The sequence below is a fragment of the Micrasema longulum genome, unplaced genomic scaffold, assembly GCF_059751315.1.
Source record: "Micrasema longulum isolate JH-2025_06_02 unplaced genomic scaffold, ASM5975131v1 h1tg000678l, whole genome shotgun sequence".
Taxonomy (NCBI): domain Eukaryota; kingdom Metazoa; phylum Arthropoda; class Insecta; order Trichoptera; family Brachycentridae; genus Micrasema; species Micrasema longulum.
In genome coordinates this window covers 1,783,004-1,795,828 of record NW_028277874.1, presented here as the reverse complement: position 1 = coordinate 1,795,828, position 12,825 = coordinate 1,783,004, and the positions used below count along the sequence as shown (strand labels likewise).

Here is a 12,825-nt window from a genome sequence, read left to right as displayed (position 1 = left end):
CGGCTTGCTTGTGGTCGGTTGGAACGCCAGGAACACCCCTCCTGCGCGTAAAGTTTCATTCAAATTTCCGTTATAAAATATTTAAAAAGCCGTGCAGAACTTCCGCAGTTGCGGAAGCAAAAGCAGAGATCTATTGCATCACTAATATTTATTTAGGTACAATCAACTAACTTTGTATTATAATATGTTTGCTTTAAAAATCATTCAAACTGGTCAAATACGCAATTCTAATTAGATTCTTAATTAACGTAAAAAAAAAAACTAATGTATTTATTGTCGTTCATTTGTTAAAGTCAAAAATACTCCAGCTGTTGTGTCGATTTCATTATTCACTCTTTTCACAAAGGTGCTATTATCTCAGTTTCACTTTTTTATGGCTGGTTGCTTTCTGCCTAACTACGCTTAATTGGTGTGTCGATGCAGTGCCCTATGCACTTTAAGGTGAGGAAAGGGAATGATGATACAAAAAAAGTGGTAAATAAATCAATTATAAGTCTGGAAATTTATTTTGCTCTAATCTCAAAAAAATGCCAAAACATAAAGAATGGGCCATTATTTTCAATCTTCAATCTTAACATTAGTTCATTAATTAGTTTTTGTGAACACAACAAAAAACGTTTTTGCGTATTATGATTTTGCACAAATGCGATGTACGTAAATGTATTTATTTTTTCAGATGCAACTTACAGGAGTAAACTGAAGGAAAATGTCGTCTTCTGGAGTCAAAAAGAAACTTGTTTTACTGTATTTTATAGGCCTCGTATCTTTACACGTAGAAACTTTGTAACGAATGATTATTTTTGATAGTGCCAATTTCATTTCTAGCATGCCAAATCGCTTACCTGAAAAATAAAAGTGTGAAAATCAAACAAATTAATGAAGAGTAAAATACCACGTTAATGCACCAATGAGGAAGTTTAGCGCGATGGAAAATTGGACGCATAAAATGTATTTTTTGCACATGGAAAAATTAGAGCATTTAATTGTTCTGCGAAGTTGCTTTAAAGTTTGTTTTTATTTTTATCATTATGGTTTTTACGTTTCCTGGTAGTATTATCTAGAAACAAACAATATTTGCTAATGTTAAATGGCAGCAAAACAATATTTCAGACATTAAGGTATAAACATCAGATACACCTCAAACAACTTAATAATACATTCATGAAAACATTAATGTCAACAGTACTATATCTTTACTTAAAGCATAATGTCATTCGATAATTTAAACAAAAAAATATTTAAATGTCGTTTATTAGATAAGTATTAACTTGTTGATTCATAAAACGCTTGAATTTAAATATATACCTGTCATGTAAAAGCCCTCTAATAAAAAATATAAAATAATAGTTTTTTATTATTTTTATTTTCTATCTTTTAAAAAACACCTACTATCCTGGATTCAAACTAAAGACATTAACTCTTTTTTCTTTAGTATATTTTGTTGCCCTTTATAGCTTAATTTTAAGATGTATTTTTCTAAAGTGTATTTTTGTAATTATATTTTTATGTTAATAATATTTGTATAGAAAAATAAACGAAGAAAAATTAAATTAAATAATAATAATAATAATGATAATAATAAATATTTTAATGTTTTTTTTTTTCTTATTTATTTTCTTTTTTAAGTACCTCCTAATCTTTAACATTATATTTTATTTTCTTTTTCTTATAGTACACAAAAATATTATACCTGTCTATTTATTATGCATTTTTTTCGGGTTAAATTATTTTTCTAGGGTAGTTGATAATGAGCACTGACCAATGTTTTAATGAAAAAAAGTCCCATTTTCAGATAACGAGGATAACTTCCTTTTTGCAAAATACGCCCGATATCAATAAATCAATTTATTGACGTTGAAATTATAAAATTTTCCAGATAAATGAATTTTAAGTATCTACCGGATATTGAGCAGCGGTATCCGGCCGGATACCAAATATTCGCCGTGTATCCGTTTCATATCTAATAATTACCTCGTCTCTGTAGAGGTAGCTGTAAAAAATATTTGTATTGTGTCCGTGAAGTGTGAAATTCTTACCAATGCAAATTCTAGGTCCATCTCCGAACGGGATGTACGAAAAGGGATGTCTTTCAGCTATGTTTTCAGGGGTAAACCTTTCAGGATCAAACTTCAGAGGGTCGGGGAAATAATTCGGATCTCTGTGGATACCCATCGCTGGGATGAATACAACAGTGCCTTTGTCTATGACGTGAGGTGTGCCGGGTATGGTGTAAGCTCGGGTGCAGTGCCTGAAGTGAAAAGGCGCTATTGGATACTTCCTCAGCGTCTCTGAAAAAAAAAGTTAAATGTCAAGTTTAATGTCGGGTTGTGGTCCCGTGGCTAGTATCTCGGACTCACGGACCAAAGGTCCGTGGTTCGAATCCCACTCTACCCTAACTTGATTCCATTTTCTAATAGTGAGTTATTTACAACTCGTTGAAAATGGCCCTGAAAATGAAATATTTGGGTAAATCATAAGAACGCAAATAAATCTTTAATTTAAAAAAAAAAAAAAAAAACAGTTGAAAAAAGTGATCAGTTAAACCAGTCAATAACATTTAACCAGTCTTGTAATTTTAACTAAACCATCAATTTTCAATTCCATATTTTTTTTACACTATTGACTTATACTTTTTTTGAAATTTATGTTTATGTAATAATTTTAATTTGTTGTATTTTTTAAAAGAATGCATACTTCCACTATTCTATTATGTTGTTTCTCAAATTAACATAGGCATCTTGGCCTCATTGAGATAGGGATTCGTTATTATTTTTTTGTAATATTTATTTATTTTAGAAAGTAATAATATTTATTAATTTATTATAGTGCTTTTTTGTAAATTCAAGGTACAAGAAAACAATTTTAAAAAGTAAGACCAATTACAGATTCCACATTAATTTATTATGAACACAAAAGAAGAGGGGAAAATAATTAAAAAACTTTAAAAAAAAAACCAATAAAACTGAAATAAAAAGTTCATAAAATGGAGAATAAAATGGTATAGTTCAAAATTTTATTTCCTTCCTCTCTCTCTGCTTCTATGAACATTTATATTTATTATTAAAAATTTATAACCAGTAATAATCAAATATTTGCTTTACGAAACATGACAGAAAAATTTCTTGCTAAAAACCAAAAGCTTTTCTGCGCATTTGTCGATCTGCAAAAAGCGTTTGATAGAGTTGACAGAGAAAAATTATGGAAGGTGTTATCGGAGTACGGAGTAAGCGTAAATCTAACACGTGCTATTGCTTCTCTGTATAAAGACAGCACAGCATGTGTTAGGGTAAATGGATCATACACATCGTGGTTTGACATTCATAAAGGAGTGAAGCAGGGATGTGTTATGTCACCATGGCTGTTCAACGTGTATATCGATAACTGCATGAAAGAACTGAAAGGCTTAAGAATGGGAGCAAAAATGGGTGATTTAAAAGTCAATTGTCTTTTGTATGCTGACGATGCTGTACTCCTTGCTAATAACAAAGAGGAACTGCAATCCTTGGTAACAAAGGTCTACGATGTATGCAAGAGAAGCGATTTGCTGATGAATGTCGATAAATCGAATGTGATGGTTTTTGAAAGAAATGAAAGTATGACTAAATGTGAAATCACTGTGAATGGAGTTATACTAAAACAAGTAGAGGAATTTGTGTATCTGGGAAGTATGTTCACTAGGGATGGAATGACTGAGAAAGATATTGAAAGGAGGGTGAGTGCCGGGAACAGAGTGAACGGTGCACTTAAATCGACCTTGGCAAATAAATGGTTGTCACAAGAGGCAAAATTGGCAGTTCACAACGGAGTCCTGGTCCCATCCCTGATGTATGGGAGCGAAGTATGGACTTGGAAAAACAGGGATGAAAGTAAGCTAAATGCTGTCGAAATGCGATCTCTCAGGCGAATGTGTGGTAAAACTATGTACGATAGATGCACAAATGTTGAGATCCGTACATTATGTAAGGCTGAGACAAGCATTATCGACAAAATCAAGAAAGGAGCTCTGCGCTGGTTTGGACATGTAGAACGAATGGACAGCGAGAGAACGGCTAAGAATATTCACAATGCGAATGTTGATGGATGCAGAAATAGAGGAAGACCGAGAAAGACATGGCATGACCAAATCCAACAAATACTTAAAGATGGACATGTCAAAAGTCGGAATAATCGGCGCGCGTGCATGAGAAGATGTATGAATGTAGAGGAAGCGAGATCTGTATGCAAAGATAGAGTGTTGTGGCGTTCTATCCTCTCTGCCTACCCTTACGGGGAAACGGCGTGATGGTTTGTTTGTTTTGTTTGTATAACCAGTAATAATTAATTAGATGTAGGTAGTAGATGTACATACGTAAAAGAAAAAAATAATAGCTAAGCAGGAGATAAATTAAAAATGTCTTCAACAGATCTGATAAAAATATAATATTTACAGTGTAATATGTCAATATCACTAAAACTGTCATTAAAGGTAGTGTGTATTCTTCAAAGAGGGATTTTCTTCATATAATTTGTCTGTGAGCTCAGAATGATGAAGGGTACAGAATGACGAGTTCTACGGACAGGGACTCGATATGAAATGCTTCTAACAATTTCAGGACTATCGATTAGGTTTTTAACAATTTTATAGAGAAAGCTTATATCCAACATGATACGCCGAATTTCGAGATTTGTTTTTTCGCCAATTAGAAAAAGCTCGAAAGCTGAAGCTACATAGTAATATATAGTAGACATTTTGGAATATTAAATGTATCTACAAAAAGCAATGTAGACATTTGGAGTACTCGGTGTATCTACACATTTGTATATGCACATATAATTATGTTGGCATTTGGAACATGGCAAACAAATCAGTATATTCATATATGTAAAAAACATCACCTACTGCCTCTGCAAAAACGTCGTGAAATAGCGGATTTAATTTATTTACTTAAAATTGCCTCTGGTTCAATTGACTGTCCTGAACTACTTTGCAAACTTTCTATCAATGTTCCTTCCAAAGTTTTAAGAAATAACCCTCTTCTTCACATACCTCTTGTTTCATCTAATTATAGGCAAAATTCATATTTATGGCGAACTTTTAATAATTTTAATGTAATTAATAAATCATTTAACATAGATTTATTTGAAAATAATCTTAATAACGTGCGGCGTTTGCTTTCGAAATAACTCGTAGTATTTTTTCTTTTCTTTTAAATTTACATTTAATTACTATTCATTTTATGTTCGAGAATCTTTTTTAACTTACTGTGATGCTACTTGTGAAAACCTGTAATTGTCTTATTTGTTTTGTTATATGAATATGAGATAACTATAGCTGTTGGTTATCCAAATAAATAAAATAAAATAAAATAAAAATAAAATTAGCAAGATTTTGAAAAATAATCCTTCTTTTAATATCTAAATCGAAAGCAAAATAATATTTACATATATATATATGTGTGTAGGCAGATAATTGGTAAAATTCCTGTATGTTGGTATTTGCAACATGGAAAATAAATTTGCAATTAGCAGGATTTTGAAGAACTACCTTCATTTTAATATCTAAATGAATGGCAAAATAATATTTACCTTGTATAACTTTTGTCAAATAGGGCATTTCATTTATGGAGTCGTAGGTCAACTGTCCCCCATGCATTTCTTGGATACTGACTATCTCTTCTCGCATTTTGTCCTGGACGTGAGGGTTCTCGGCCAACTCCAGAAGGGCGAAACTGAGGGTTGTTGCGGATGTCTCAAAGCCAGCCAAATAAAACAGGAACACCTGAGCTGTCAACTCCTCCATTGAAATCTTTTTTCCTAAAAAACGCAACGTGATTTCCAATAATATGTTGTTCTGTTTTGTTGACAAATGTTGTTCCTCTAGGGAAAATATGAAGATTGACAAATATTTTAACATAGATGGAGGACGTCTTTGAAAAAAGAGTATGAAATATTGTCATAAACCTGTAAATGCCTAGATTTTCGTATTACCTTTTAAAAGAGAAATATTATTTTATGCGAGAAATAGTTGAAAAAAGAGGGAAAGGATGAAGGAAAGGGCGTGAGTTTAATAGGTTTAGGGTGACCATTACAATGGAACATCGTATAACGGGCTATATTGAAAGGTTGTTTGATTATTGATTTTAAAAAAAAACCTTTTTTACTGAAAATATTTCATTAATTCCAAACTTTCAAAATTTTCTTTCTTTGAAAAAATACGCACTATCCTACATTCAAACTAAAGATAAGAACTCTTTTTTTTCTATGGTATATTTTGTTGAATATTTTTATGTTTTTTCAAATTTTTTATTTCTTTTTTTAATTACTATAAAAAAAAGAAAATACCTTTCAATCTTTTTCAGAATATTTTCTTTTCTCTTTTTTGTGTTACACAAAAAAAATATGACTGTTTAAATATTATAGGAGCAAAAATTCATATACATTTCTTGTATACCCACGAACCGGATATTTTTTTGTGGGATTTTTTGTTTACTATTTTTACTGTTTATATGTATTTCATTGCTATGTAATTATCCTTTATTGTTTTAATACTCTGTTTTACCTCTTATTTATACTGTAAAAAAAATAAATACACATTATAGTTAGAGAGTAAGACTCTAAAACTGGTTATCCCAGCATGTTTTAGAATATGTACTAATATGGTGGGGATCTCAAACGAATAATTAAAGTACAAAATGGCATTATTAAATGTATTCTTAAGAACTCCATATTAATAATTTTTTAAAGCCTTTGATATGCCTGAGATATGTTTAATATGTGCTATAATTATTCTGCTAGACAGATTTGGTTAGGGGCGTCGTCATCCCCTGCTCAGGGACATGAATTTAATACTGCACAATAACCTCGGCAATTAATAATTTTACCGTCAAAATTCCTTCCTAGAACACAACATTTGGTCACAGGTGCAAGGATTATTTCTCTGCCAAACTGTTAAATATGCCGCCCCATAAAATTAAGTTAAAAGATAACAAAAAATATATATATCATAATCAAGTTCAAGCAAATTAGCATAGAAGAAATTAAAAGAATATTGAAGTGACATGTAAACAAAAAAAAACAAATTTCAAACACTCTACAGTACTCTTTAAAACAAGTTTCCTTTTCGACGAAAAATTCGTATGTTACTACTAGTATAATTTAAAAAAAATAAAATTACAATTCACAAAAATATATTTGCCCTAAATAGGGCACTAGGTACATAGGGCACTGTATTGGTACACCAATCGCAGCGTAACTTGATAATTTTATTACATTTATTTATTTTACAGAAACAAACAGTCGACAATGATATAATAATATAAAAAAGATACGGTTTAAAGACAGACCAGCGAAGTTTCTAAATAAAAATCATACATTTTAAATTGTGGTACAACAAAAGGGTGTGTTTATGTGTATAATGTGGGATTAAGTGTTCAGGTGTGCGCATCATTAAATAGCAAGTGGGATCGTATCGCAGCCAGAAAGAATGAGTCTTTATTTATTTTTATGTAAATTAAGGGCCGTGTTAAATATTTTAATAGATGAAAAAAAAGCATTATAACCCAAAACATATTGCATGGCAGGTTAACGCGCTGACCACTAAACCACCAATTTTTTTTACATATGTTTTTTTTTTATATGGGAGTTGAATTATTTTTTACCTTACTTATAATATACAGGGTTTATATTTCAAAAGAGGATTTTTTGTCATGGTATTACTTAAAATTTATCTAAACTGTTGGGATCAGGAAGGGTATACTAAAGTGGGCCAATCAAGAACTTCTTAGCATTAGCTCATGTGAAACCACGTGACTGACACCATAAACTAAGAAGGAAATAAGGGGAAGATTGTTCAAAATTTATTCAGTGTTAGCAAGATGGAAGTTGTAATAATTGATTGTTAAATTAATAAATGCGAGAGAGATTGTTACCTTACCTAGAGATTTTAGATTAGGCTAAATGTATATTAATTATTGACGTACCTGAATTAATATCGCTGTTTTTCATCTCAATTAGAAGTTGAAGAAAGTCGTTTCTGGTGGTATTACTATATTCTCTCTGTGCAACAGTATCAGCTGTAATCTTGTTATAAAACTTGACAATATCATCTGGGTTAAGGCTCACATGAAGGGATTTGACAAGATTAGGAGCTATGAATGAAAACAAGCCAACGACTCGCATCTTCAATCCCGTTCGAACTACCGACTTCTCTCCCATCGTTCTGAATTGGTTATGTGGGTCTTTGAAACTATTGATCCGCAGTCCAAATGCGCACGATGCGATTACATCAGAAGTGAAATGAGCCGTGAGTTCCTTGACTTCAACAATTTTCTCTGTTCCATCTTCCTTGTCTATGAAATCCACCATATCTTCAGCTGAATTCGCAATCATATCAAACATGTTGCGAATTTTGGCGGTTGTGAACGCTGGTGTCAATTTCGTGCGGATGTTTTTCCATTCTTCTCCGTCCAAATTGAACAAGTGTTGGGATAGCGGATCGACTTTTTTGTTCGTTTTAAATCCGTGCCCTTCAAAATGGCTGTAATCTTTGACCAGTATATTCTTTACCAAATCCAAATCGTTGATCACTATAACTTTACAAAAATAAAAAAATAAACCCACGTACTTATGTTGGCTGAATTTATTGTACCAATTGTAGAGGAACTCTCCGAAATTGAGGCTACCGGAAGCTACTTTTCCCAAATGCCCGATCAGGAATTCGGGTGGTGGGCTATAAATTCCTTTTCTTCTCCAATAACCCAAAAAATGAATGTACCAAACTAAAATAAGCACAGAGATAGCGACAAGAATATACATTGTTTGTCTTTACAAGTCGCTTTATGAAACCAAACTAACCAGGAAAAATAAATTTTTATTAAAACCTAAAACTGGTTTTTTAAACTTCTATCCAAACAGTCTTTATTTTTAGTTTACCAGTAAAGTCTATTATAGACGGATCGTACGAATCCACATAGCACGGTAAAAAATCATTTTTTTTATTTATTTTTTTATTTATTTAATCCAATATAAAATACAAATACATAGTTAACAAAAATGTTTATACTATAGGTAGGTACATTCAGTATATATTTTTTTTTATGGATATAGCCACTCCACTGTCCCACAGGCACGTTCCGGAGTGTCAGTGTATTATTTATTTATACATAATGAGGAACTTCAGCCCTACGGGAAATTGGATACAAAAAATGTTTTCTTGCGCGGAGTAAAAATTAGAGCTTTAAATTGTACATCAAAGTTTCTTGAAAATGTATGGAAAAAATAATAATAAACATTTTAATAAAAACGCACTACTTTTAATGACGTCACTGGTTCATGTGAATCAACCTATGATCTGAGAGCTATGGAAGATTTCCGGCCTGCTTGTCGCTTCTGGACCAATGGGAAGAACTGAGTGAGAATAAGCGGAAATGAACCTCTAACGTTACACGCGGAGTTATTTCAGAAATACAAAACTTTAAAAAATCGTAGCGCTGATAATACGATATATAAAAATTAAAAATAAAAAAAAATGACTTAGTTTAATAGTCTATTAACAAATAATTATTTTTTTTTAAAAACCACTGAACTTCCTCATTGTACGCAATTTCACATCAATTGTGTTAAAATTCAAAAGAAATCAAAAATTTCAAAAATTAAAACATACCATATATTTTAACCAACCAACATATTTTAACCGTATCTTATTTAAAAAAAAAAATTATAAATGGTATATTCTGTAATTTATTTTTGTTCTTCAATTTTTATTATTATCGGTATGTTTTCCAATTTATATTTTTGTTTAATTTCTTAATTACTCATTTTATATATTATAATGTGTATTTGTGGTTCAATTTTTATTATTATCGGTATGTTTTATAATTTATAATAATTGTGTCTCATTTATTTACTATTAATGGCATATTTTCTAATCTATTTTTATGATTCAATTTTTATTATTATTACTTGCATGTTTTCTAATTAAAATTTATATTGATTTTTAATAATGTTATTATTATTCTTTGAATTTATTAAGCATCATTTAATGAAATTAAAAATAAATAAAAAACACATGAATAAAATAAGGTCCTTCCTAAACACAGGAATTTCCTAGCTAGTCGGGACCTGAAACAAATAAACTCTGTACATTTTAAAACTGTGAAATGCTAAATAAATAAATAAATAAATAAAACCTTCATCAATAAAACGAAAAAGGATTTTAAAGAAACTAAAATTACATTCTTAAATATGAAACATATTCCTCAGCTTCCTGTCTAGTCTTTTAAGCAATCCATTTATGTACTCTAGCTTTGAAAATATTGTTTTTCATTTTGTTCGCCAATATGTCCTTGCTTTAAAAGTTGTATAGCTTAGGGGCCAGAAAAGTATAATGCCTTTGTCTGTAATTTGTTTTTTTCTTTGGGAGCAGAAGTATTGTCTTTTGTCTTTGCCTAGTGTCGTAAATTTGTTGTCCGTCATTATGTCTGTCAGGATTTTGATGGAAATGTCTTAAAATTGTCTTTATGTATATTTGTCTTATGTCTAGTACTGGAAATTCTGTAAAAAGTCTGTCTGTAGAGTATTGGTAAAGCTTTTTGGGCTTTTATTAATGGCTCTAATGTAGTTTTATTTGTTCCTCCCCATCCTATTATTCCGTAACTAATATTTGATTGTGCTAGAGCATAGTATACATTAATTAAAGTTGTTTGTTTAGGATGTTTCTAATGTTTTTAAATAAATATATCATTTTCCTTAGTTTGGTTGCTGTCTTATCTACTTGTATGTTATTTCATTTCATTTATTAATTTTTAGCTACATTGAGAACATTACAGAGTATCCAATTAATTTTTAACGCATTACAAAACATACATATCAGATTTATTAAATAGTGTGTGTTGTGTTGTGTTGTGTTGCCTCTGTCGAAGATAATTATCGGGAACAAATAGATCGAATTCATTCAGAATAACAGAATTATATATGCGACCACCAATGAGTTGAAAAAAGTGAACACCCAAATGAATATTCTTTCTCCCCAACAATGATTGGTAGCCCAGCATTCCTAGTAAGAAGTCAGTCAAAAAAAGCAACGGGTAAAATCCATACTCCCTGAGATACAGATAATGCAGAAATTTCTGTACCATCATTAAGGAATACGTGGTTTCATTTGGCGACCAAATGATGGAACTAAATTCCAAGCTACTTCTTACCAAGGAATTATACAAGGTTTTCAGAACCTTCAGGTAATCAAATCAAATCTTCAAATATTCATATTTGAAAAAATCTTGGCATTTCTAAGAACAAATCCAAGCATTTTAAAGGAGTTACAACATAATGATATTATATGTAGATTAAATAATAACTTAGCGTCAAACAGCACCCCGAGATCCCTGGACGTCGACGCTCGTTCAAGATTTACTCCATCCATGATACAACGGAAATAAATTGTTTTGGACGCTCTTGTGTACGACATGACAAAACATTTAGAGACATTGAAGAACAGTTTTTTTCGTTTACTCCATCGTATAATATTATGAATGGCTTTCTATAAATTACTTACGGTGGATTGATTTTTATGATCATTTTTACGGAGTCATCCGAACAGTTTTGAGAGGCTATAAATAAAAAACAGTAGAAGAAAAACGGTTAACTTTACTAAACTGTTTTTAGAAAATTGAGTTATAAATGCCAATATCATAGATTAAGGAATAGTCCAGAAAGAGCGTAGAATCATATTTGAATACAATTCCCCCACTTAGACACACTTTCGCCGCGCGCATACTTGAAGTCACAGCGTTATATTGCCAGATCGCGAAGAATATAACAATTTGTTAATTTTTCTAAAATTTTATTGTGCACTCGGAAACATTGTTTTAAAATTTGCTATTGATTTTAAGATTTCCGGAAGAGTATTAATGTTTTTTTCCCAACATATGAATAATGATTTAAAGACATTTGAACATACAAGAACGAAAGCAGCGTAAAATTTAAAAATTATATTAAGAACACTAGACGAGTTTCGTTGACTCGGTGGCTACTACTTATTTATTCAATCCAGTCTAACAAGGAAATCTTTTTAGCACATGTCGGACAAACAATCCACCTTAATAAAATAAAATAAAATATAAATCAATCCATTCTAATTTTACCGCGCCCTGCGAATGTGTACGATACATGTGAAATATGCCTGTTTCAAACGCTAAATACTAAATCCATTGAATTAAAATATATTAAGCCTAATCAAATGATTCATCGCAAAGTCATACCCTGGAAATGTTTTGAGATTGTGAAACTGAGCAGTGTCAATCTAATGACGCCTCGACAAGACCTCGTACTGTCGGCATTCCTAGGGGCAGAATTCGACTAAAGAGGCCACGGGAGAGTCCTTTTTTTTTCACGTCCGCTCTTAAGTTAAGCATGTGGACATCATCAGACGCCTACAGGAGACCCAATCGCCTGCCAGCACTCTTGCCTCCTCCCATGACAATCCCGAGTTCTTTAGTCCGTATTTTAGACCGTGATTGACGGCCTTCCAGTACGGCAGGAGTCTGCAGGTGTTAAGAAGAGGCAACTTGGGTTGAGGCATCCGCAGCACGTGTCTAAGCCTGGTCCTCCGCCGCACCGTAAAATCGCTCGCTCGCAAAATGAGGTGTTAAACTTGCTCCAGAAATTTCTGGGCGAGTTGCAAGCTCTTTGTAAATGCCACCATCCTCAATTATGTCAGCTCCGAATTTCTAAATATTTTCTAGTATATTACAAACAAATAAACCATACGCCATTTCCCCGTAAGAGTAGTCAGTGAGGATAGAACGCCATATCACTCTGTCTTTGCGTACAGATCTCGCTTCTTCTACG

General features: G+C 31.8%; 1 protein-coding gene across 1 annotated transcript; it reads right to left on the bottom strand.

The window, feature by feature from the left end:
* Positions 1-485: 485 nt before the first annotated feature.
* LOC148279724 (cytochrome P450 6a2-like) lies at positions 486-8,829 on the bottom strand. Its single transcript, XM_088229500.1, has 4 exons — positions 7,959-8,829; positions 5,566-5,793; positions 2,037-2,288; positions 486-842 (listed from the first exon to the last, which is right to left on the bottom strand). The coding sequence occupies exons 1-4, from the start codon at positions 8,791-8,793 to the stop codon at positions 673-675; spliced, it is 1,485 nt and encodes a 494-aa protein (XP_088085626.1). The 5' UTR covers positions 8,794-8,829; the 3' UTR covers positions 486-672.
* Between the last annotated feature and the right edge of the window lie 3,996 nt (positions 8,830-12,825).